Source organism: Anolis carolinensis, chromosome X (genome assembly GCF_035594765.1).
Source record: "Anolis carolinensis isolate JA03-04 chromosome X, rAnoCar3.1.pri, whole genome shotgun sequence".
Lineage (NCBI taxonomy): Eukaryota > Metazoa > Chordata > Lepidosauria > Squamata > Dactyloidae > Anolis > Anolis carolinensis.
In genome coordinates, this window is record NC_085847.1 from 346,867 (window position 1) to 368,477 (window position 21,611).

The following is a 21,611-nucleotide window of genomic DNA, read 5'->3' on the forward strand; positions in this document are numbered from 1 at the left end:
CCCAGGATAAAAAGGACCGCGGTGGATGCTGCTGATTCTGGACATCCATCGACAAGTGGGCTACGGAATCATTAAAACCCAAATGAACAGTCACAGAAGCGGCAGAAATACACAATGCCAGAAAACCGCACAATTATTATTATTATTATTATTATTATTATTATTATTATTATTATTATTATTTTATTATGACACAGCAAACAAGCCAGATATGCTGGATTTTGTATCACAAAATCACAAGTCGAACACTTCCCAAGTGTCTAGGACTGTGTGATGTATTTTCGGATGATGCGTGCAGATCCCAGTAGGGTGGCCTTTTGCAGTTGACAGATCGTAATTTTGTCAATTTCTATTATTATTATTATTATTTTATTATGACACAGCAAACAAGATAGATATGCTGGATTTCGTATCATTATTTCGTATTATTATTATTATTATTATTATTATTTGAAATACAACAAGATGAGTCCACAGCAGATACTCTGCTGTCCGTTGCATTGGATCATACGTCGGACACTTCCCAAGTGTCTAGGACTGTGTGATGTTTATTATTATTAATATTATTATTATAGATAATATGTTTTAAAAATATCCAACGAGAAATGCTAGAGAGAGATATGATCCTGCCTTTAATAATAGCAGGGGGATAATAAAGGCTCGGAAAACAAACTTAGAAGGGACGATCATGTTGTATAGTACGGAAACAAATAAAAAACCTTCCCCGCATGCCTCGCATATTCATAAGCTCCCGCTTGCCTTTATTGTCCAGGGAGATGGATCAAGTATGAGAAGACAAAGCACAACTGCGGCGAGTTCCACATGCCGACAATACCACTGGAATGAGCATTGTTTATTCTCTGTTTATTATATTTATAGCACACGAGTAGTTCTTCCACTCAGATACTCAGTTCACCCCCTGAACCAAGCCTCTATGGCACACAGCAAACAGAGGAATTGATCAGCAACTGAACACACTAGAGAGGTTTGGGGAGAATTCGCCACGATTTATAGGAGTTGTAGTTCACCTACATCCAGAGCACACCATGAACCAAAACACTGATGGATCTGGACCAAACGTGGCATGCATACCCAATATGCCCAAGTTAGAATACTGCTGGGTTTTGAGGGGAATTGGCCTGGGCGTTTTGGAATTGTAGGTCTTGGGATATATAGTTCACCTGCAATCCATGAGCACTCTGAATGCCACCAAAGATGGAATTGGATCAAACTTGGCACACAAAGCCCCCGTGTCCAGCAAAAAATAATAGAGAAAAATAATATATGTAATAATACCAATAATAATAGAGAAAATGGGGCCGGGCTGTGGCGCAGCTGGCTAGTAAACAGCTGCTATAAATCACTACTGACCGAGAGGTCAGGAGTTCGAAGCCCGGGTCGGGTTAAGCCTCCGACCTTTAAAAAAAAAAAAATAGCCCCAGCTTGCTGTTGACCTAGCAGCCCCGAAAGACAGTTGCATCTGTCAAGTAGGGAAAATTTAGGTACGCTTTATGCGGGAGGCTAATTTAACTAATCTACAACACCATAAAACTGCTCACGAGGAAAAGAATGAGGAAGAACAGCCACCAATGGATGGTGAAGCAACAGCTCCCCCTGTGGCCGGAATCGTGAAGCTGGAAAAATGTTTAAAAAAAAATGCCTCTGTGTCTGTCTAAAAACTGAATGTTGTTTGTCTGTTGGCATTGAATGTTTGCCATATATGTGTTCATTGTAATCCGCCCTGAGTCCCCTTCGGGGTGAGAAGGGCGGAATATAAATACTGCAAATAAATAAATAAATAGATAAATAAATGTAATCATACCAATAATAATAGAGAAAAATAATCAACGTACCATATATTCTCGAGTACAAGCTGACCCGAATATAAGCCAACCAGGACCCTCACCCGAGTATAAGCCGAGGGGGGCTTTTTCAGTCTGAAAAACTAGGCTTATATTTGAGTATATACAATAGGTGTTTTATTGTAAGCCGCCCTGAGTCCCCTATTGGGTGAGAAGGGCGGGATATAAATATTGTCATAAATAAATAAATAAAATAAGGATAATAATAATAATTGACTGGAGAGGCCTGCCTGAAGAGATGAGTCTTAAATTCTGACAGCTGCTATTGTGTGATAGTAGCAGAGTGCTGTCAAGTCAGTATTAAATGGTAGAAAACTATAGTATATATCTCTCTTTACCTTTCCAGAAAATATTTTCCGGGTTTCCGAGAGGGTTTCTGGAGCCATGAACGCCGGCGTGCCCACCGTGTTGGTCAACAAGGCATCGGTGCCTTTGAACTCATTGCTCACGCCAAAATCTGCAATTTTGATGTGTCCGTCTTCTCCGACTAAGAGGTTGGAAGGCTTAATATCCCGATGGATGATCCTCTGATAGTGCACTGCGGAGGAGAAGGGAAATTTATTATTATTATTATTATTATTATTATTATTATTATTATTATTATTATTATTATTATTATTATTATATCCATGTACAAGCTATTAGGGCCAAGTGCCGAGGGTTCTGGGAACTCACAGTATTCAATGCCTTTGATCAGGTCCTGGAAGTAGAACCGGCCCTGGTCTTCGGTCAGAGGCTTGAGGTTCGGCACTTCCATCACAGGCCTGCAATGACAGATGTTAAACTAATGGATCTAAATATGTCTTTGAACTGTTAGGGACAAAGATATGCCAATGCACAAACATTTTTTTTTTATTATTATTATTATTATTATTATTGACACAACAACATCTATCTGCAAACAAGATAGACATGCTGGAATTATTATTATTATTATTATTATTATTATTATTATTATTATTTTATTATGACACAGCAAACAAGATAGATATGCTGGATTTATTATTATTATTTTTATTATTATTAGTGGAGCCTCCGGTGGCCTAGGGGATAAAAGCCTCGTGACTTGAAGGTTGGGTTGCTGACCTGAAGGCTGCCAGGTTCGAATCCCACCCAGGGAGAGCACGGGTGAGCTCCCTCTGTCAGCTCCAGCTCCATGCGGGGACATGAGAGAAGCCTCCCACAAGGATGGTAAAAACATCAAAACATCCGGGCAATGTCCCCTGGGCAACGTCCTTGCAGACGGCCAATTCTCTCACTCCAGAAGCAACTCCGGTTGCTCCTGACACAAAAAATTATTATTATTATTAATAATAATAATAATAATAATAATAATAATAATAATAATTTATTATGACACAGCAAACAAGATAGATATGCTGGATTTCGTATCACAAAATCACAAGTCGAACACTTCCCAAGTGTATTATTATTATTATTATTATTATTATTATTATTATTATTATTATTATTATTAGTGGAGCCTCCGGTGGCCTAGGGGATAAAAGCCTCGTGACTTGAAGGTTGGGTTGCTGACCTGAAGGCTGCCAGGTTTGAATCCCACCCGGGGAGAGCGCGGGTGAGCTCCCTCTGTCAGCTCCAGCTCCATGCGGGGAAATGAGAGAAGCCTCCCACAAGGATGGTCAAAACATCAAAACATGTCCCCTGGGCAACGTCCTTGCAGACGGCCAATTCTCTCACTCCAGAAGCAACTCTGGTTGCTCCTGACACGAAAAATTATTATTATTATTATTAGTATTTTATTATGACACAGCAAACAAGATAGATATGCTGGATTTCATATCACAAAATCACAAGTCGAACACTTCCCAAGTGTATTATCATTATTATTATTATTATTATTATTATTATTATTATTATTATTATTATTACGGGATGGCCAATGAGATCTCTTCCAACTCTATTATTCTGATTCTATTATTATTACAGTGTTCCCTCACTTATTGCGGGGCTTAGGTTCCAGGACCACCCGCAATAAGTGAAACTCTGTGATGTAGGGACACCATATTTATTTTAATATTTATACATTATTTTAGAAGTTATACACTATTTTAAGTCTTTATCAACCAATCGTGTGTTGATAAATCACCTCCTTCTCCTCCCGTTGCCGCTTGGGCTCCTTTTCTCTCCCTTTGGCTGTAAATTGTAATTTTTTATGATTTATAATATTCTTTTAGAGTTTACTGAAAAACCGCGAAACAGCAAATCCGCGAAAAGTGAACCGCGAAGTAGTGAGGGAACACTGTATTATTATTATTATTATTATTAGGTTGTTGCGTGTTTTCCGGGCTGTCTGGCCATGTTCCAGAAGCATTCCCTCCTGACGTTTTGCCCACATCTATGGCAGGTATCCTCAGAGGTGTGAGATATATGGCCCCCAAACTTATTTGGCCTGCCGCCCCCTTTCCAGAAAAAATACTACCTGGAAATGTGGGCATGGCTTAGAGGGATGGGTGTGGCTCCTGCTCAAGAGGGCAGGGCTGAACCTCTCTCTTAGTTCAAGATGCAGGGCTGGGAGGGGAAGGTGGGCGGGGCCACCAATGGGCAGCCAGGACTGGGATGGGCGGAGTTACGAGCTCTGAGGCAGGGCTGAGCTTCTATCCCTGTCCTGCGGTGCCTGCCAGGACACAGGGGGCGGGGCTAGAGGAGGGGGCGGGGCCTCTATATCCCACCCCCGTGTTCTAGCAAGCACCTCAGGGGAGGTCTACAGAGGCTCAGCCCTGTCTCACGCTCATGGGAAGAGGCCCCGCCCCCACCCCAGCCCCGCCCTTTAGTCCTACAAGGCCTCTCAGGAGAGGTATAGAGGCTCAGCCCTGTCTCAGGCTCTTGGAAGGAGGCCCCGCCCCCTTCCCTAGCTCCGCCCTCTGTGTCCCAACAAGCGCCTCAGGAGAGGTATAGATCCTCAGCCCTGTCTCGGGCCCTTGGGAAGAAGCCCCGCCTCCACCCCTAGCCCCGCCCTTTAGTCCTACAAGGCCTCTCAGGAGAGGTATAGAGGCTCAGCCCTGTCTCAGGCTCTTGTAAGGAGGCCCTGCCCCCTTCCCTAGCTCCGCCCTCTGTGTCCCAACAAGCGCCTCAGGAGAGGTATAGATCCTCAGCCCTGTCTCAGGCTCTTGGGAAGAAGCCACGCCCACTCCTCTAGCTCCGCCCCCTGTGTGTCCTAACGGGCCCCTCAGGTGCTCAGCCTTGTCTCTGGCACTTGGGAAGAGGCCCCGCCCCTCCCCTGGCCCCGCCCCCATGTTCTAATAGGTGCCATCACCGCCCCCCTGGATCGCTCCAGCACCCACTTTGGGAATCACTGGTATGGATTAATATGAAGAGGGACAAGCTTACCCTTTTTTGACCAGCTCAAACACTGAAAGACAAAAGAAAGTGGGGGTTGTAAGGAGACAAACTGGTCCAAAACAAAGCTAATCGCTTTTGATAATAATGAGACTACCATGGTTCACATCTGACATCTGATGGAAGACCATCATTCTCATGGGGAAAAGGGGTCATGGAAAAATGGAGGAGGCAAGGGCTTCTTACCCATGTATAGATGGTCTTCACTGGGATCATCCAGCACCTGCCCATGTAATGGGAGGAGAGAGAGCGGGAAGGAGAAGAAAGACATAGATGGTTAGACAGACCATATTCACCTACATTCTTGGGACAGATGTTACTACAGTTATCACAGGACTGTGCAAGTGATGTAAACAAGGCCTCACCTCCACCAGCTTCACGACGTTAGGATGGTCGAGTTTCTTCAGGATGGCAATCTCTTGGTAGACCTGCTCAATGGGCCCTTTGGGTTGGCAGAAGCCTTCCAGGGGTGGCTTGGCACCGCGAGGGGGAGGGCGGCCTGTTTGAGGCAACACAGACCAGAGAGGGTTACGTCTTAGTAGGGGCCAGATATTTCGAGTCTCGTGCTCTATAGTTTATTGATCTAGCAGATTTCGGGTCTCGGCATCTCTGGTGATAAATAATCTATATATATAAAAGGGTAATGAAATTTCGGCCTAGGACATTAACTATTACTATTTGTAGATTTAGCATTCTATTGATTTCTCCTTCAATCATTCTCCAGTATTCTTGTACCCGATCGCACTCCCATATCATATGATTAAACACCCCTCTTTGTTCACAACCGTGCCAACACCTATCTTTCATCCCTGGTAAAAAACGTGAAAGTTGTGCAGGAGTTCTGTACCATTTTTGTAACACTTTCCTTCTTGCTTCCCTTAATACATTGTACTTTTCTTTTGCTATGTTACTTATTTCCCATTGTATATCTTCCCTCTCAATTTCCATGTCCATTGGCCTTACTTGGTAGTGTAGATCCGGCCTTAACTACGTTTGTTTTCACTTTAGTAAACGGAGAGTCCGGGGAATGAGTAGGAAATGCGAGATTTAAGAAACAAAGACAGCGACTCTCACTTACGCGGGAACCCTGCTTGTCTCATCAGTTTCTTTTTGGAAAGGACTTTCATTGCCTGCAAGAAAAAAGGGCACCAAGGTCAGGAAACCATTGGAGAGCCTCAAAATGAAGCCAGGGAAACACTTTCCGTCGTGTGGATACTGGGAGCCCCAATATACAAACATTCCACCCTTCTCCATATTTTACCACGCATTGGCTCGCCATTACTCACATAGTAGGTGTTATCGTTCTCGTTGTAAGCCAGCTTCACAACTCCATAGGAGCCCTACCGAGACGGGAGAGAGAAAAACCCACCAAATATTATAAGGGAACCATCACGCTGAAAATCATGAATAGCAGTCAAATATGTATAACTCACTCTACATCTGAGGATCTCAGAGCAGAAAGCTCTCTTTAATAATAGTCTACTTCGAAGCAACTCAAGCCTCAACTGACTTCTAACTTCCTTCACTGGCTTCCATACTCAAACAGACCCAAGCCTCAACTGACTTCTAACTTCCTTCACTGGCTTCCGTACTCAAACAGACGCAAGCCTCAACTGACTTCTAACTTCCTTCACTGGCTTCCATACTCAAACAAACAGACCCAAGCCTCAACTGACTTCTAACTTCCTTCACTGGCTTCCATACTGAAACAAACCCAAGCCTCAACTGACTTCTAACTTCCTTCACTGGCTTCCATACTCAAACAGACCCAAGCCTCAACTGACTTCTAACTTCCTTCACTGGCTTCCGTACTCAAACAGACCCAAGCCTCAACTGACTTCTAACTTCCTTCACTGGCTTCCGTACTCAAACAGACCCAAGCCTCAACTGACTTCTAACTTCCTTCACTGGCTTCCGTACTCAAACAGACGCAAGCCTCAACTGACTTCTAACTTCCTTCACTGGCTTCCGTACTCAAACAGACCCAAGCCTCAACTGACTTCTAACTTCCTTCACTGGCTTCCGTACTCAAACAGACCCAAGCCTCAACTGACTTCTAACTTCCTTCACTGGCTTCCGTACTCAAACAGACCCAAGCCTCAACTGACATTCCTCAACTGTCATCCTTTTAAAAAGCATTCTAAGCAGTCAATGAACCAGTCACATGGTCTGATGCCCCTCCCACTGCTTCAAATATATAGAGCTAAGAAAACTGGGACTACTTATATCTAACCTACTATCCTCTTGACAATTCTATGTCGATTTGCCTTTTCTTTCAGCTCCTTGACCCCAGCATATGCCCTTATCATTCCAATTCCCACTCCATATACACATGTGCCATGTTTGCAAGGTCTTTTTTAAATCACCTTTCCAATTTCGTCTTTCAGGGTGTACTGGTTGAGCTGCACGCAGTCCTAGAAGAAGAAAGGAAAGGATCAGTTAGGAGCAACTAAATGGAAACATTAATGGAGGCAGTGTGCGACTACTCATTATTATTTATTATTATTTATTTACCACATTTGTAGCCCGCCTTTCTCAACCCCGAAGGGGACTCAAGGTGGTTTACGCAAGCTTATACTTGTTCAGTACCTATTTATTTAATTTATTTATTACATCACTTCTACCCCGCCCTTCTCACCCATCAGGGGACTCAGGGCAACTTACAATATAAACATACACATCAAAAAACAGTTTTCATCAAATTTAAAAATCCATCAAGATTAAAAATTACAATAAAATTAAGAATATACATTAAAATATACATAATTATACATTAAAATATACATTTAAGGTGTTTCCTTCCTCCCTCTTTCTACTTTCTTCCGAAGGAGAAGCCTAGTGTCCCTACTTCATGGATTTTCATGAAACGTAACCCCCGCGATAGGTGAGATAACACTATATATTCTACTAGCTGTGCCCGGCCACGCGTTGCTGTGGCAAAGTGGTGGTGGTATTGGTTGAAAATTGTTGTGTAATTTTTATTTGACGTTATTTGCAATTTTTTATTAATTTTATTGTAAGTTATATTTTTATTTATTATATTTTATTATTTTCTTGTATTATTTTTAGTTATTTTCTGTTATTATAGTATTTTATTGTATTAATTTTTAGTGTTTATTATTATTTTTTATTGGGTTGCTAGGAGACCAAGTTGGAGGAGCTTAGCCTTCTAACTGGCAGCAATTGGATAAAAGCAATTATTCCTCTCCCTCTAATTAGGACTTTATTTTTCTTTTCTTTTTGTTGTATCAACCTAGAGGCGTGGATGATGGGTTGTGTTGTCAAATTTCGAGGTTGGGGGGCCTGTAGTTTTGTTGTTTTGTTGGTCGCCGTGATGCCATCACTCTTTTATATATATAGATTGTGTACCTCAGGGGTCCTCAAACTTTTTAAGCCGAGGGCCGGTCCACAATCCTTCAGACTGTTGAGGGGCCGGATTATCGTTTGAAAAAAAATACAAACAAATTCCGATGCACACTGCATATGTCTTATTTGTAGTGCAAAAACAACAACAACAACAACAACAATGAAAGAACAATACAATATTTAAAAATAAAAACAATTTTAACCAACATACATTTATCAGGATTTCAATGGGAAGTGTGGTCCTGCTTCTGGCCAATGAGATAGTCAAGTTCATTAGGGTTGTTGTTATTGTTGTTGTTGTTGTGTGCCTTCAAGTCATTTCAGAGTTTGGGTGAACCTAAGTCTAAAATTTATTTATTATTTATTTACTGCATTTATTTACTACATTTGTATCACACCCTTCTCACCCCAAAGGGGACTCAGAGTGGCTTACAGATTATATAAACATACAATCTATACAGAGGCGGTTCAACCACCAGGCCAACTAGGCAGTTGCCTGTGGCGCCATCTTGTTGGGGGCGCCATCGAGGCAACTCCTGTCTCCTGCGGCCTGCCTCCGCAAGTTATTGAACTGCTTTTTCTGTTGATTTGTTGTAAAACATGATGTTTTAGTGCTTAATTTGTAAAACCTTAATGTAATTTGATGTTTAATAGGCTTTTCCTTAATCCCTCCTTATTATCAAACATTTTCGCTTATCCAACACTTTTATTTTTCCGTGATTGGTTGGGGGGGGGGCGCCAAAATTTTGTTTGCCTACACTTGAAAATTACCTAGGGCCGGCTCTGAATCTATATATATAAAAGAGTGATGGCATCAGGGCAGCGGACAAAACAACAAAACTACAGGGCCCCCAACCTCGAAATTTGACAACACAACCCATCATCCACGGCTCTAGGTTGATACAACAAAAAGAAAAGAAAAATAAAGTCCTAATTAGAGAGAGAGGAATAATTGTTTTTATCCAATTGCTGCCAGTTACAAGGCTAAGTTCCACCCACTTGGTCTCCTAGCAACCCACTCAGCCCAGGGGACAGGCACAAGAGTTTGGAGAGACCCCTAAGGGCCATCCAGCCCAACAGGACACAATCCAAGCATTCACAACACATGGACAACATATAAATACTATACAATACTACACAGGGACATAGACCCCCCTCTACCCTCACCACTTTCACAGTACACAAACAACCAAATGCATACTCAACATAAGGACAACCATACAACAGACATTCAATACCACCACTAACTCAACAAGTTCTCACCAACACCACCAGACAATGCCACAGCAACGCGTGGCCGGGCATAGCTAGTATATTATATCATTAGCATAGCACAATATTAGCATTATATATTACTATATTGAACTATACCACTATACTGTAATATTATTAGTAATATTATATGTAATATAGAATATATAATACTAGCTGTGCCCGGCCACGCGTTGCTGTGGCGAAGTATGGTGGTATGGGAAATAAAGTATTGAGGAATTGGTGGTAGTTAAGGTAAAGGGTCCCCTGGGCTGAGTGGGTTGCTAGGAGACCAAGTGAGTATTTTATAGGCAGTGTGGAAGAGGCCTAAGTGAGGCCTAACTCTGCCTGTCCCGAGTGGGTTGCTAAGAGACCAAGTGGGCGGAGCTTAGCCTTCTAACTGGCAGCAATTGGATAAAAACAATTATTCCTCTCCCTCTAATTAGGACTTTATTTTTCTTTTCTTTTTGTTGTATCAACCTAGAGGCATGGACGAGGAGTTGTGCTGTCAATTTTCGAGGTTGTGGGGTGTTTACTTTTGTTGTTTTGTCCGCTGCCGTGATGCCATCACTCTTTTATATATATAGATTATTATATGGTATTATTATTAGTGTTATATTGTATTACATTATAATATTATTATCAATATTATATGTATATACAATATATTATGTTATAAAACTGAGGGCGGGGGCCAGGTAAATGACCTCGGAGGGCCGCATCCAGCCCCCGGGCCTTAGTTTGGGGACCTCTGGTGTACCTCATCCCGAAATCTCTGCAGATCGAGAGGAGTGTGTATCAGCCAGTTCTAAGTGGAAAGCATTTTAAGATGAATTATTACAATGTTTTAAGACACCCTTCCCTTGGGATTCGCTAGGAAATTGCTGCCGAGGAAGGAAATATTGAGCAGGCTTTCGTGGGGCTGATTGCTTATTAATCAACAGGATTACTCCCATCAGCTCCTCGGTTCAAGCAGGCCCCAGGGAGAGGGCCAGCCATTTCCACCCAACCGCAATCCACCCAACCGCAATATGGCACTTGAGGCAGATTTTCAAGAGTCAGGACCAGAGGTTGAGGTGAGCAACGACATGGAGTCCATTAGTTTTAATATATTAGCTGGGGCCGGGCTGTGTCTACACTGCCATACAATCCAGTTAAAATCAGATAATCTGTATTTTATAGGCAGTGTGGAAGAGGCCTAAGTGAGGCCTAACTCTGCCTGTCCCCTGGGCTGAGTGGGTTGCTAGGAGACCAAGTGGGCAGAGCTTAACCTTCTAACTGGCAGCAATTGGATAAAAACAATTCTTCCTCTCCCTCTAATTAGGACTTTATTTTTCTTTTCTTTTTATTGTATCAACCTAGAGGCATGGATGAGGGGTTGTGCTGCCAAGTTTAGTGTTTCTGGGATGTGCAGTTTTGTTGTTTTGTCCTAGGCCGAAATTTCATTATCCTTTTATATATATAGACTAGCTGTGCCCGGCCACGTGTTGCTGTGGCAAAATATGGTGGTATGGGAAATAAAGTATTGAGGAATTGGTGGTAGTTAAGATAAAGGTTTTCTCCTGACATTATGTCCAGTTGTGTACGACTGCACACTGTATCATATGCAGTGTGGAGTCAAGATAATCCAGTTCAAAGCAGATAATATAAGATTATAAATGGGTTATATAGCTGTGTGGAAGGGGCTTGAGTCTGCACTGCCATATAATCCAATTAAAATCAGATAATCTGTATTTTATAGGCAGTGTGGAAGAGGCCTAAGTGAGGCCTAACTCTGCCTGTCCCCTGGGCTGAGTGGGTTGCTAGGAGACCAAGTGGGCAGAGCTTAACCTTCTAACTGGCAGCAATTGGATAAAAACAATTCTTCCTCTCCCTCTAATTAGGACTTTATTTTTCTTTTCTTTTTGTTGTATCAACCTAGAGGCATGGATGAGGGGTTGTGCTGCCAAGTTTAATGTTTCTGGGATGTGCAGTTTTGTTGTTTTGTCCTAGGCTGAAATTTCATTACCCTTATATATATATATATATATATATATATAGAGAGAGAGAGAGAGAGAGAGAGAGAGAGAGAGAGAGGGGGGGGAGGGAGGGAGAGAGAGATAACAATATTGTGCTATGGTAGTAATATAATATATTGTATATACATGTAATATTGATACTAATATTATAATGTAACACAATATAATACTAATAATAATACAATATAATAATATAATACCCTTATATATATATATATAGATTATTATTATTATTATTTATTGTATGACACAGCAAACAAGATAGATATGCTGGATTTCGTATCACGAAATCACAAGTTGAACACTTCCCAAGCGTTTAGGACTGTGTGATGTATTTTCGGATGATGTGTGCAGATCCCAGCAGGGTGGCCTTTTGCAGTTGGCAGATCGTAATTTTGTCAATGTCTATTGTTTCCAAATGCCGGCTGAGATCTTTTGGCACGGCACCCAGTGTGCCCATCACCACCGGGACCACCTGCACTGGTTTCTGCCAGAGTCTTTGCAGTTCAATCTTGAGGTCCTGAGAGCGGCTGAGTTTTTCCTGTTGTTTTTCGTCAATGCGACTGTCACCTGGGATGGCAACATCAATGATCCAAACCTTTTTCTTTTCCACAACTGTGATGTCTGGTGTGTTGTGTTCCAGAACTTTGTCAGTCTGGATTCGGAAGTCCCACAGTCTCTTTGCATGCTCATTTTCCAATACTTTTGCAGGTTTGCGATCCCACCAGATCATTGCTGCTGGGAGGTGGGACTTGAGGCATAAGTTCCAATGAATCATTTGAGCCACATAGTTGTGCCTCTGTTTGTAGTCTGTCTGTGCGATTTTCTTACAGCAGCTGAGGATATGATCAATGGTTTCGTCAGTTTCCTTGCACAGTCTGCATTTTGGGTCATCAGCTGATTTTTCGATCTTGGCCTTAATTGCATTTGTTCTGATGTCTTGCTCCTGGGCTGCAAGGATCAGGCCTTCTGTCTCCTTCTTCAGGGTCCCATTTGTGAGCCAGAGCCAGGTCTTCTCCTTATCAGCTTTTCCTTCAATTTTGTCAAGGAACTTTCCATGCCGTGTTTTGTTGTGCCAGCTGTCAGCTCTAGTTTGTAGTGCGGTTTTCTTGTACTGGTTTTTTGTCTGTTGTGTTTTGAGGAGTTTCTGACTTTTGACTTCAATCAACGCAGGTTCTTCACTTTGCTTTCCATATTCTGCCAGGGCATGTTCTTCTTCTTTGACTGCTTGTTTTATTTGCAAGAGTCCTCTGCCCCCTGATCTTCTAGGCAGATATAGCCGGTCAACATCACTGTGAGGGTGCAGGGAATGATGAATGGTCATGAGTTTTCTTGTTTTTCTGTCCAAATTGTCCAGTTCCACCTGTGTCCAATTTATAATGCCAGCAGTATATCTTATGACAGGTATGGCCCAGGTGTTTATGGCCTTGATGGTGTTGCCTCCATTGAGCAAAAGCTCCACACTTTCTTCTGGTTCAATCTGTTCCACCATTCCAAGTGTTGCTGGAGTCTCTGCTGCTGTCTGTGCTGTGGTCTGATGGTAATCTACTTTATTATTATTATTATTATTATTATTATTATTATTATTATTATTATTATTATTAACATTGAGGCTGGGTGGCCATCTGTCAGGGGTGCTTTGCTTTTGCTTTCGGTGCACAAAGGCAGAAGGGGATTGGACTCAATGGCCCAAAGGGTCTCTTCCAACCCTCTTTGTTGTTGTTGTTGTTGTTGTTATTGCTCGGTGGCCAATTATAGTCCGGCCCTCCAACGGTCTGAAGGATCGTGAATTGGCTCCCTGTTTAAAAAGTTTGGGGACCCCTACCCTAGAAGATGTTTTGGTTCCAACAAATTGACCCCCAAGCACGATGGAGATGTGTTCACCCCCTAACAGGCATTTGGAAGCCAAGTGTCTTCTAGAAATTGACGACCAGATGGCACAAAAATAGCCCTGGGGACATGGCAACCCGCGAGGCCCGTCAAATATGCCCTCTGCTCTCTTTCTGCGGCGCTACTCCCACCCTGAAGCTAAATAAAGGCAAGTCTAAATGCCAGTGGAAGAGGGGTTGAAAGGAACCGTAGCCTACCTGCCCACACAGTAATTATTGGGTGGCTGAAGTCTTGCCCGCCACCCCCAACCTCAATGTTTTCCTTGCCTCCGTGCTCGACTTTCCCCTCTACTGAGCAAGACATGTGGGGACTCCATGCCAGGAGCCAGGCGGCATTCGCATAAGTGCATCTTGCCTTCTGATGCATAATTGAGGGGAAGCGGTGTGGGGTGCCTCCGTGCCACCCACCTCGTGGAGTTTTATCCGCCACCCAGAGCCGGCCCTAGGTATTTTTCAAGTGTAGGCGAACAGAATTTTGGCGCCCCCCCCCCCCCCCCAACCAATCACTGAAAAATAAAAGCGTTGGATAAGCGAAAATGATAAGGAAAGATAAAGGAAAAGCCTATTAAACATCAAATTCCATTATGATTTTACAAATTAAGCACCAAAACATCATGTTTTACAACAAATCAATAGAAAAAGCAGTTCAATACATGGTAATGTTATGTAGGAATTACTATATTTGCGAATTTAGCACTAAACATTGAACAGGAATATAGGGCAGTGTGGACTTAGATAACCCAGATAGCCCTCAGTATTAAAAAAAACAACAACTCTAAAATCAGGAAAATAAATAAAGAACAACACTCTGAAAACAGAAGAAATCCAGACAGTAAACAATCAGGGACAGCTCACACCTCCCAAAAAAAGATTCTCCCAGGCAAGAAGAAGCCAGGCCTTGAAGCCACAGGGCCATTAAATGCTAATCAAGGTGATTAATTACAACATTCACACCTGCTTCAAAGAAGAGTTCTTTCTCCCACCCTGGACCTTCTACAGATATATAAACCCCACATACCTAGCTTCCAAGTTCCCACAGACCTCACAATCTCTGAAGGCCTCAAAGGTGGGCTCCTGTGGTGCGAAGGTGGGTCTGCGCCAGCCGGAAAGCCCAGCGCCAGCCGGAAAGCCCAGCCCAGAGGGCCCAAAAGAGAAGGAGATGGAGAGTGGTGCCCTCCTCCCAGGACGATGGCGCCCCTGGGACGATGGCACCACAGGCAAGTGCCTAGTTCGCCTTATGGTTGGACCGCCTCTGCCGCCACCAAACAATCACAACCATCTCAGGGTTGTTTCTTTCCACGCAGAGACAGAAACACACTTAGATTCTGTTATGTAACTAGAGAATGCGTCCCGGTGGATACTGAACAGTACTAAAACATTACACCCCAAAAAATTGGGGATAATGTATAAAAATGTAGATAAAAATTGCTGGAAATGCCAAAAGCGAGAAGGGACATACAGTAGAGTCTCACTTATCCAAGCTAAACGGGCTGGCAGAAGCTTGGATAAGCGAATATCTTGGATAATAAGGAGGGATCAAGGAAAAGCCTATTAAACATCAAATTAGGTTATCTATATATATAAAAGAGTGATGGCATCACGGCGACCAACAAAACAACAGACCCCCCCAACCTTGAAATTTTACAACACAACCCATCATCCATGCCTCTAGGTTGATACAACAAAAAGAAAAGAAAAATAAAGTCCTAATTAGAAGAAGAGGAATAATTGTTTTTATCCAATTGCTGCCAGTTAGAAGGCTAAGCTCCTCCAACTTGGTCTCCTAGCAACCCAATAAAAAATAATAAAAAACACTAAAAATAATTAAAAACACTAAAAAATTAATACAATAAAATACTATAATAACAGAAAATAACTAAAAATAATACAAGAAAATAATAAAATATAATAAATAAAAAGATAACTTACAATAAAAATAATTTAAAAATACAAATAACGTCAAATAAAAGTTACACAATTTTTAACCAATACCACCACCACTTTGCCACAGCAACGCGTGGCCGGGCACTGCTAGTGATTTTACAAATTAAGCACCAAAACATCATGTTATACAACAAATTTGACAGAAAAAGTAGTTCAATACGCAGTAATGTTATGTTGTAATTACTGGATTTATGAATTTAGCACCAAAATATCACGATACAGTAGAGTCTCACTTATCCAAGCCTCGCTTATCCAACATTCTGGATTATCCAACACATTTTTGTAGTCAATGTTTTCAATACATCATGATATTTTGGTGCTAAATTCATAAATACAGTAATTACAACATAACATTACTGCATATTGAACTACTTTTTCTGCCAAATTTGTTGTATAACCTGATGTTTTGGTGCTTAATTTGTAAAATCATAACCTGATTTGATGTTTAATAGGCTTTTCCTTAATGCCTCCTTATTATCCAACATATTCGCTTATCCAACATTCTGCCGGTCCATTTATGTTGGACAAGTGAGACTCAGATTAATTAGGATTGTTGTTGTTGTGTGTCTTCAAGTCATTTCAGACTTTGGGCGAGCTTAAGTCCAAAATTATTTATTTATTCATTTACTACATTTATTTATTACATTTATATCCCGCCCTTCTCACCCCAAAGGGAACTCAGAGCAGCTGTATGTACATACAGAATATTATATTATTAGCATAGCAAAATATTAGCCTTATATATTACTACTAGCTGTGCCCGGCCACACGTTGCTGTGGCAAAGTGGTGGTGGTATTGGTTTAAAATTGTTGTGTAATTTTTATTTGACGTTATTTGTATTTTTTAAATTCATTTTATTGTAAGTTATCTTTTTATTTATTATATTTTATTATTTTATTGTATTAATTTTTAGTGTTTTAAATTATTTTTAGTGTTTTTTATTATTTTTTATTGGGTTGCTAGGAGACCAAGTTGGAGGAGCTTAGCCTTCTAACTGGCAGCAATTGGATAAAAGCAATTATTCCTCTCTCTTTAATTAGGACTTTATTTTTATTTTCTTTTTGTTGTATCAACCTAGAGGCGTGGATGATGGGTTGTGTTGTCAAATTTCGAGGTTGGGGGGCCTGTAGTTTTGTTGTTTTGTGGGTTGCCGTGATGCCATCACTCTTTTATATAGATAGATAGATTACAAAATATAGAAAGCATGGCACATTGCCTGTTGTGGGGTTTGGCCTTTTTTTTGGTGTTGTGATTCTGTTTTTTGTGTGATTGTGTTGTATCTTACTGGAGGCAGGGATGATGGACTGTGTTGCCAATTTTAGAGTTTGGGGGGTGTTGGGTTTTGTTGTTTTGTGAGTTGCCGTGATGCCAAAAGCCTTTTATATATATAGATATTGAACTATACCACTATACTGTAATATTATATGTAGTATATAACATATAATTAATATTATATGGCATTATTATTATATTGTATAAAATGATAATATTATTATCAATATCATATGTATATACAATATATTATATTATTAAAATGGATATAAAAATATTATATTATAAATGAGGGTGGGGGTCAGGTAAATGACCTTGGAGGGCCGCATCTGGCCCCCGGGCATTAGTTTGGGGACCCCTGAACTAGAGAATGAGTCCCGGTGGATACTGAACAGTACTAAAACATTACACCCAAAATAATTGGGGATAATGTATAAAAATGTAGATAAAAATGGCTGGAAATGCCAAAAGCGAAAAGGGACATATTTTCATACATGTGAAAAAACAGAGACATATTGGGAAATGGTTCATAGTGAATGTAAAAAGATACTGCAGATTGACTCCCCAATGAAACCAGAAACCTATTTGCTAGGAATGTTCGACTTCCAGCTCTTTAAGGATCCCAACAAAGACAAATTGTTCACTTTTTTTTTTTGCCACGGCAACTAGAATGGTTTTCGCAAAATTGTGGAAACAAGAATTAATTCCAACAAATTCACAATGGCTAGACACAATGGCTCTCTGCATCCTCTCCTAGTTTATTTGTTTTATTTATTTCCAATATTTATATCCCGCCCTTCTCACCCAAAGGGACTCAGGGTGGCGTAAAATAATGGCAACAATTCGATGCCTATACACAGTTAAAATACACTAGTTGACCCAAGTAATGCGAGGGATGGTACGTACAATTTGCAGTCCTCCTTGGGAGGCTGCAAACGCCCATTCCGGCCCAGAACGATCAATTTACAGTTATTTATATTCTATTTACAGTATTTATATTCCGTCCTTCTCACCTCAAAGGAGACTCAGGCCAGATCACCTTATATACAAAAATTCAATGCCTATATACACATAGAACCGAGACAGAGACAGACGCAGAGGCAATTTAACCTTCTCCTGAGGGGATGTTCGATTCTGGCCACAGGGGGGAGCAGCTGCTTCATCATCCACTGTGAAGGCACTTCCTCATTCCAACGTCGTAAATTAGTTAAATTTGCCTCCCCACTTTTATAAGTGGTACCTTATTTCCTACTTGATAGATGCAACTATCTTTCGGTTTGCTAGGTCAGCAACGAGCAGGGGCTATTTTTTATTTTTTAATTGAGGGGTGCTCACCCCGCCACGGGCTGGCCTCAAACTCATGACGGTTCTGGCCCAATCTACTTGTCCGAACGTATCTCCTCCTATGAGCCAGGAAGATCCCTAAGGTCATCTGGTGAGGCCCTGCTCTCGGTCCCGCCTGCCTCACAGGCACGGCTGGTGGGGACGAGGGACAGGGCCTTCTCGGTGGTGGCTCCCCGGCTGTGGAACACCCTCCCCAGAGAAATACGGCACGCCCCAACCCTTCTGAGTTTTAGAAAAGCCCTGAAAACATGGCTATGTGCCATGTTCCAAACACTTAAATGATAAAAGACGACCCCGGACTGATTTACGGCTACAGCACGAGGATTTGGGAGGAATGGATTTTAGTCCTATGTTTTATATCTTTATATTGTTTTAATTGTTTTATTGGATTTTCATTGCTGTTTTAATTATGTGCAGGCATTGAATTGTTGCCCATTTGTACGCTGCCCTGAGTCCCTTCGGGTGAGAAGGGCGGGATATAAATGTTGTAAATAAATAAATAAATGAGTGATTTATTGCAGCCTGCGCCACAGCCCGACCCCATTTCCAAAATGATGCAACCCATGCACGTGCCTCTCGGTTCTCTTACCTGCAAACCTGTGATGGAAACTCTGTGCGATTCGATGGTTGGCCGCCGGGGCAGTCGCGGCGAAGAATGGGGCGAAGTCACGGGAGAATATGGGAGAGACGGGTAGATGTAACGTCCGTTGACTCCCGCGTTGCCCCCGGGCGACTGGACCGACTGAGACCGCTCCTGGAGAGAGAGCTTGCGACTGGAGAGGTTGAGTTTGGCACGGGGCTCCCTTGCCTCTCTCGAAGGGGTCCTTGGAGGGTCTCCTAGTCCTACGGAATGGGCCGGCTGCTCCTCGCACGGCTCCATGGGCTCTTCATCCTCCAGATCACTCTGCGGCGGACCAGGGGCCGGGTTGTACTCTGTGACCACCACAAAGGAATCCATCTCCCAGCGCAGTGAACGTTCAGCAGGGAAAAGCCAAGCGGGACAGCAGGAGAGTCCAAACTCGGGTGGAATGGTACATCGCGGGAAATGAACGTCTCGGCGGCAGACCCATCAGAGGCCCATGTTGTCATGATGCGCTTGCCAGCTCCGTGGCGCAGCAGCCAACGCCGGCAGATGCTTAAGAAGAAAAACAAGGCAGAAAATATAAGGAGACCAATCAACTGAAATGAATGGGAACTGATTTGGAACAGACTTCTGCGTCTGATCTTAAAGAAAACTGGCTTAAGATGTTTCATCGATGGTAGATGACGCCAATCAAATTATCCAAAATGTATAAAAATGTCGACACAAATGGTTGTCGAAGGCTTTCATGGCCGGGATCACAGGGTTGTTGTATGTCTTTCGGGCTGTGTGGCCATGTTCCAGAAGCATTCTCTCCTGATGTTTCGCCCACATCTATGGCAGGCATCCTCAGAGGTTGTGAGGTATGGAGAAAACTAAGCAAAGAGGTTAATATATATCTGTGGAAAGTCTAGGGCAGGGGTCCCCAAACTAAGGCCCGGGGGCCGGATGCGGCCCTCCAAGGTCATTTACCTGGCCCCCGCCCTCAGTTTTATAATATAATATTTTTATATAATTTTAAATAATATAATTTATTGTATATACATATAATATTGATAATAATATTATGTTATACAATATAATACTAATAATAATACCATATAATAATATTAATTATATGTTATATATTACATATAATATTACAGTATAGTGGTATAGTTCAATATAGTAATATATAATGCTAATATTGTGCAATGCTAATAATATAATATATTGTATGTACATACAGCTGCTCTGAGTCCCCTTCGGGTTGAGAAGGGCGGGATATAAATGTAGTAAATAAATGTAGTAAATGAATAAATAAATAATTTTAGACTTAAGCTCACCCAAAGTCTGAAATGACTTGAAGGCACACAATCCGAATTAACCTAACTATCTCATTGGCCAGAAGCAGGCCCACACTTCCCATTGAAATCCTGATAGGTTTGTGTTGGTTACAATTGTTTTCATTTTTAAATATTGTATTGTTCTTTCATTGTTGTTGTTGTTTTGCACTACAAATAAGACACGTGCAGTGTGCATAGGAATTTGTTCGGTTTGTTTTTTAATGATAATTTGGCCCCTCCACAGTCTCAAGGATTGTGGACCGGCCCTCTGCTTAAAAAGTTTGAGGACCCCTGGTCTAGGGTGAGAGAGGTCAGTGTGAATGTTGTGTAGTTAATCACTTTAATTAGCATTGAAAAGCTTATCTGCTGTCTTCTTCTGCCCTTGGTTGATTCATGTCTGGAAATCCTCTGTTTTCAGAGTATTGCTTTTTATTTACTGTTCTGATTTTTGAGTTTTTTAATACTGGTCGCCAGATTTTGTTCATTTGATGAACCAGCCTGGACACAGAATACTATTTGAGAACACAAAAATGCTGGACCATTCTAACAACTATCATGTCAGACTGCACAGAGAAGCCATTGAAATCCACAAGCATGTGGACAGCTTCAACAGAAAGGAAGAAACCATGAAAATGAACAAAATCTGGCTACCAGTATTAAAAAACTCAAAAATCAGAACAGTAAATAAAAAGCAATACTCTGAAAACAGAGGATTTCCAGACATGAATCAACCAAGGGCAGTTAACGACTCTAAACAAAGGATGCCCCAGAGGCAGGAAGAAGACAGCAGATAAGCTTTTCAATGCTAATTAAAGTGATTAACTACACAACATTCACACTGACCTCTCTCACCCTAGACTTTCCACAGATATATATTAACCTCTTTGCTTAGTTTTCTCCATACCTCACCACCTCTGAGGATGCCTGCCATAGATGTGGGCGAAACGTCAGGAGAGAATGCTTCTGGAACATGGCCACACAGCCCGAAAGACATACAACAACCCTCGACACAAATTGTTGGAAGTGTTTGGAACATGATGGAAGTTTTTTCCATTTATGGTGGACTTGTAAAATATCTACAAAATGTGTTGTCGAAGGCTTTCATGGCCGGGATCACATGGTTGTTGTATGTCTTTCGGCCTCTGAGGATGCCTGCCATAGATGTGGGCGAAACGTCAGGAGAGAATACTTCTGGAACATGGCCACACAGCCCGAAAGACATACAACAACCCTATCTACAAAATACTGAGTATTTCCACACCCTAACTGTGGAATTTTATAGGGTTTCTATAGATGCTTGGTTGATATTTTTTCTTATGTTTTTTAAATGACTGATCTTATACATTGGCCTGGGATCTACGAATTAGTCTCCTGTTTTTAACACTGTATCCTGCTTGTT

The 21,611-nt window shown here is 41.7% G+C and overlaps 1 protein-coding gene across 4 annotated transcripts in view; it reads right to left on the reverse strand.

Annotated features, from left to right (window-relative positions):
- camkk2 (calcium/calmodulin dependent protein kinase kinase 2) overlaps positions 1–21,611 on the reverse strand; it is a 58,292-nt gene that overhangs the window by 17,156 nt on the left and 19,525 nt on the right. For all 4 annotated transcript variants that reach the window (XM_062958732.1, XM_062958734.1, XM_062958731.1 and 1 more), the window contains exons 3-11: positions 18,897–19,442; positions 7,589–7,636; positions 6,509–6,562; positions 6,301–6,352; positions 5,588–5,721; positions 5,409–5,445; positions 5,214–5,235; positions 2,538–2,626; positions 2,201–2,400 (exon numbers count right to left, since the gene is read on the reverse strand). In XM_062958732.1, coding sequence (XP_062814802.1) covers positions 2,201–2,400; positions 2,538–2,626; positions 5,214–5,235; positions 5,409–5,445; positions 5,588–5,721; positions 6,301–6,352; positions 6,509–6,562; positions 7,589–7,636; positions 18,897–19,265 — 1,005 coding nt within the window. In that variant the 5' untranslated portion in view covers positions 19,266–19,442. The remainder of the gene's footprint in view (positions 1–2,200; positions 2,401–2,537; positions 2,627–5,213; positions 5,236–5,408; positions 5,446–5,587; positions 5,722–6,300; positions 6,353–6,508; positions 6,563–7,588; positions 7,637–18,896; positions 19,443–21,611) is intronic.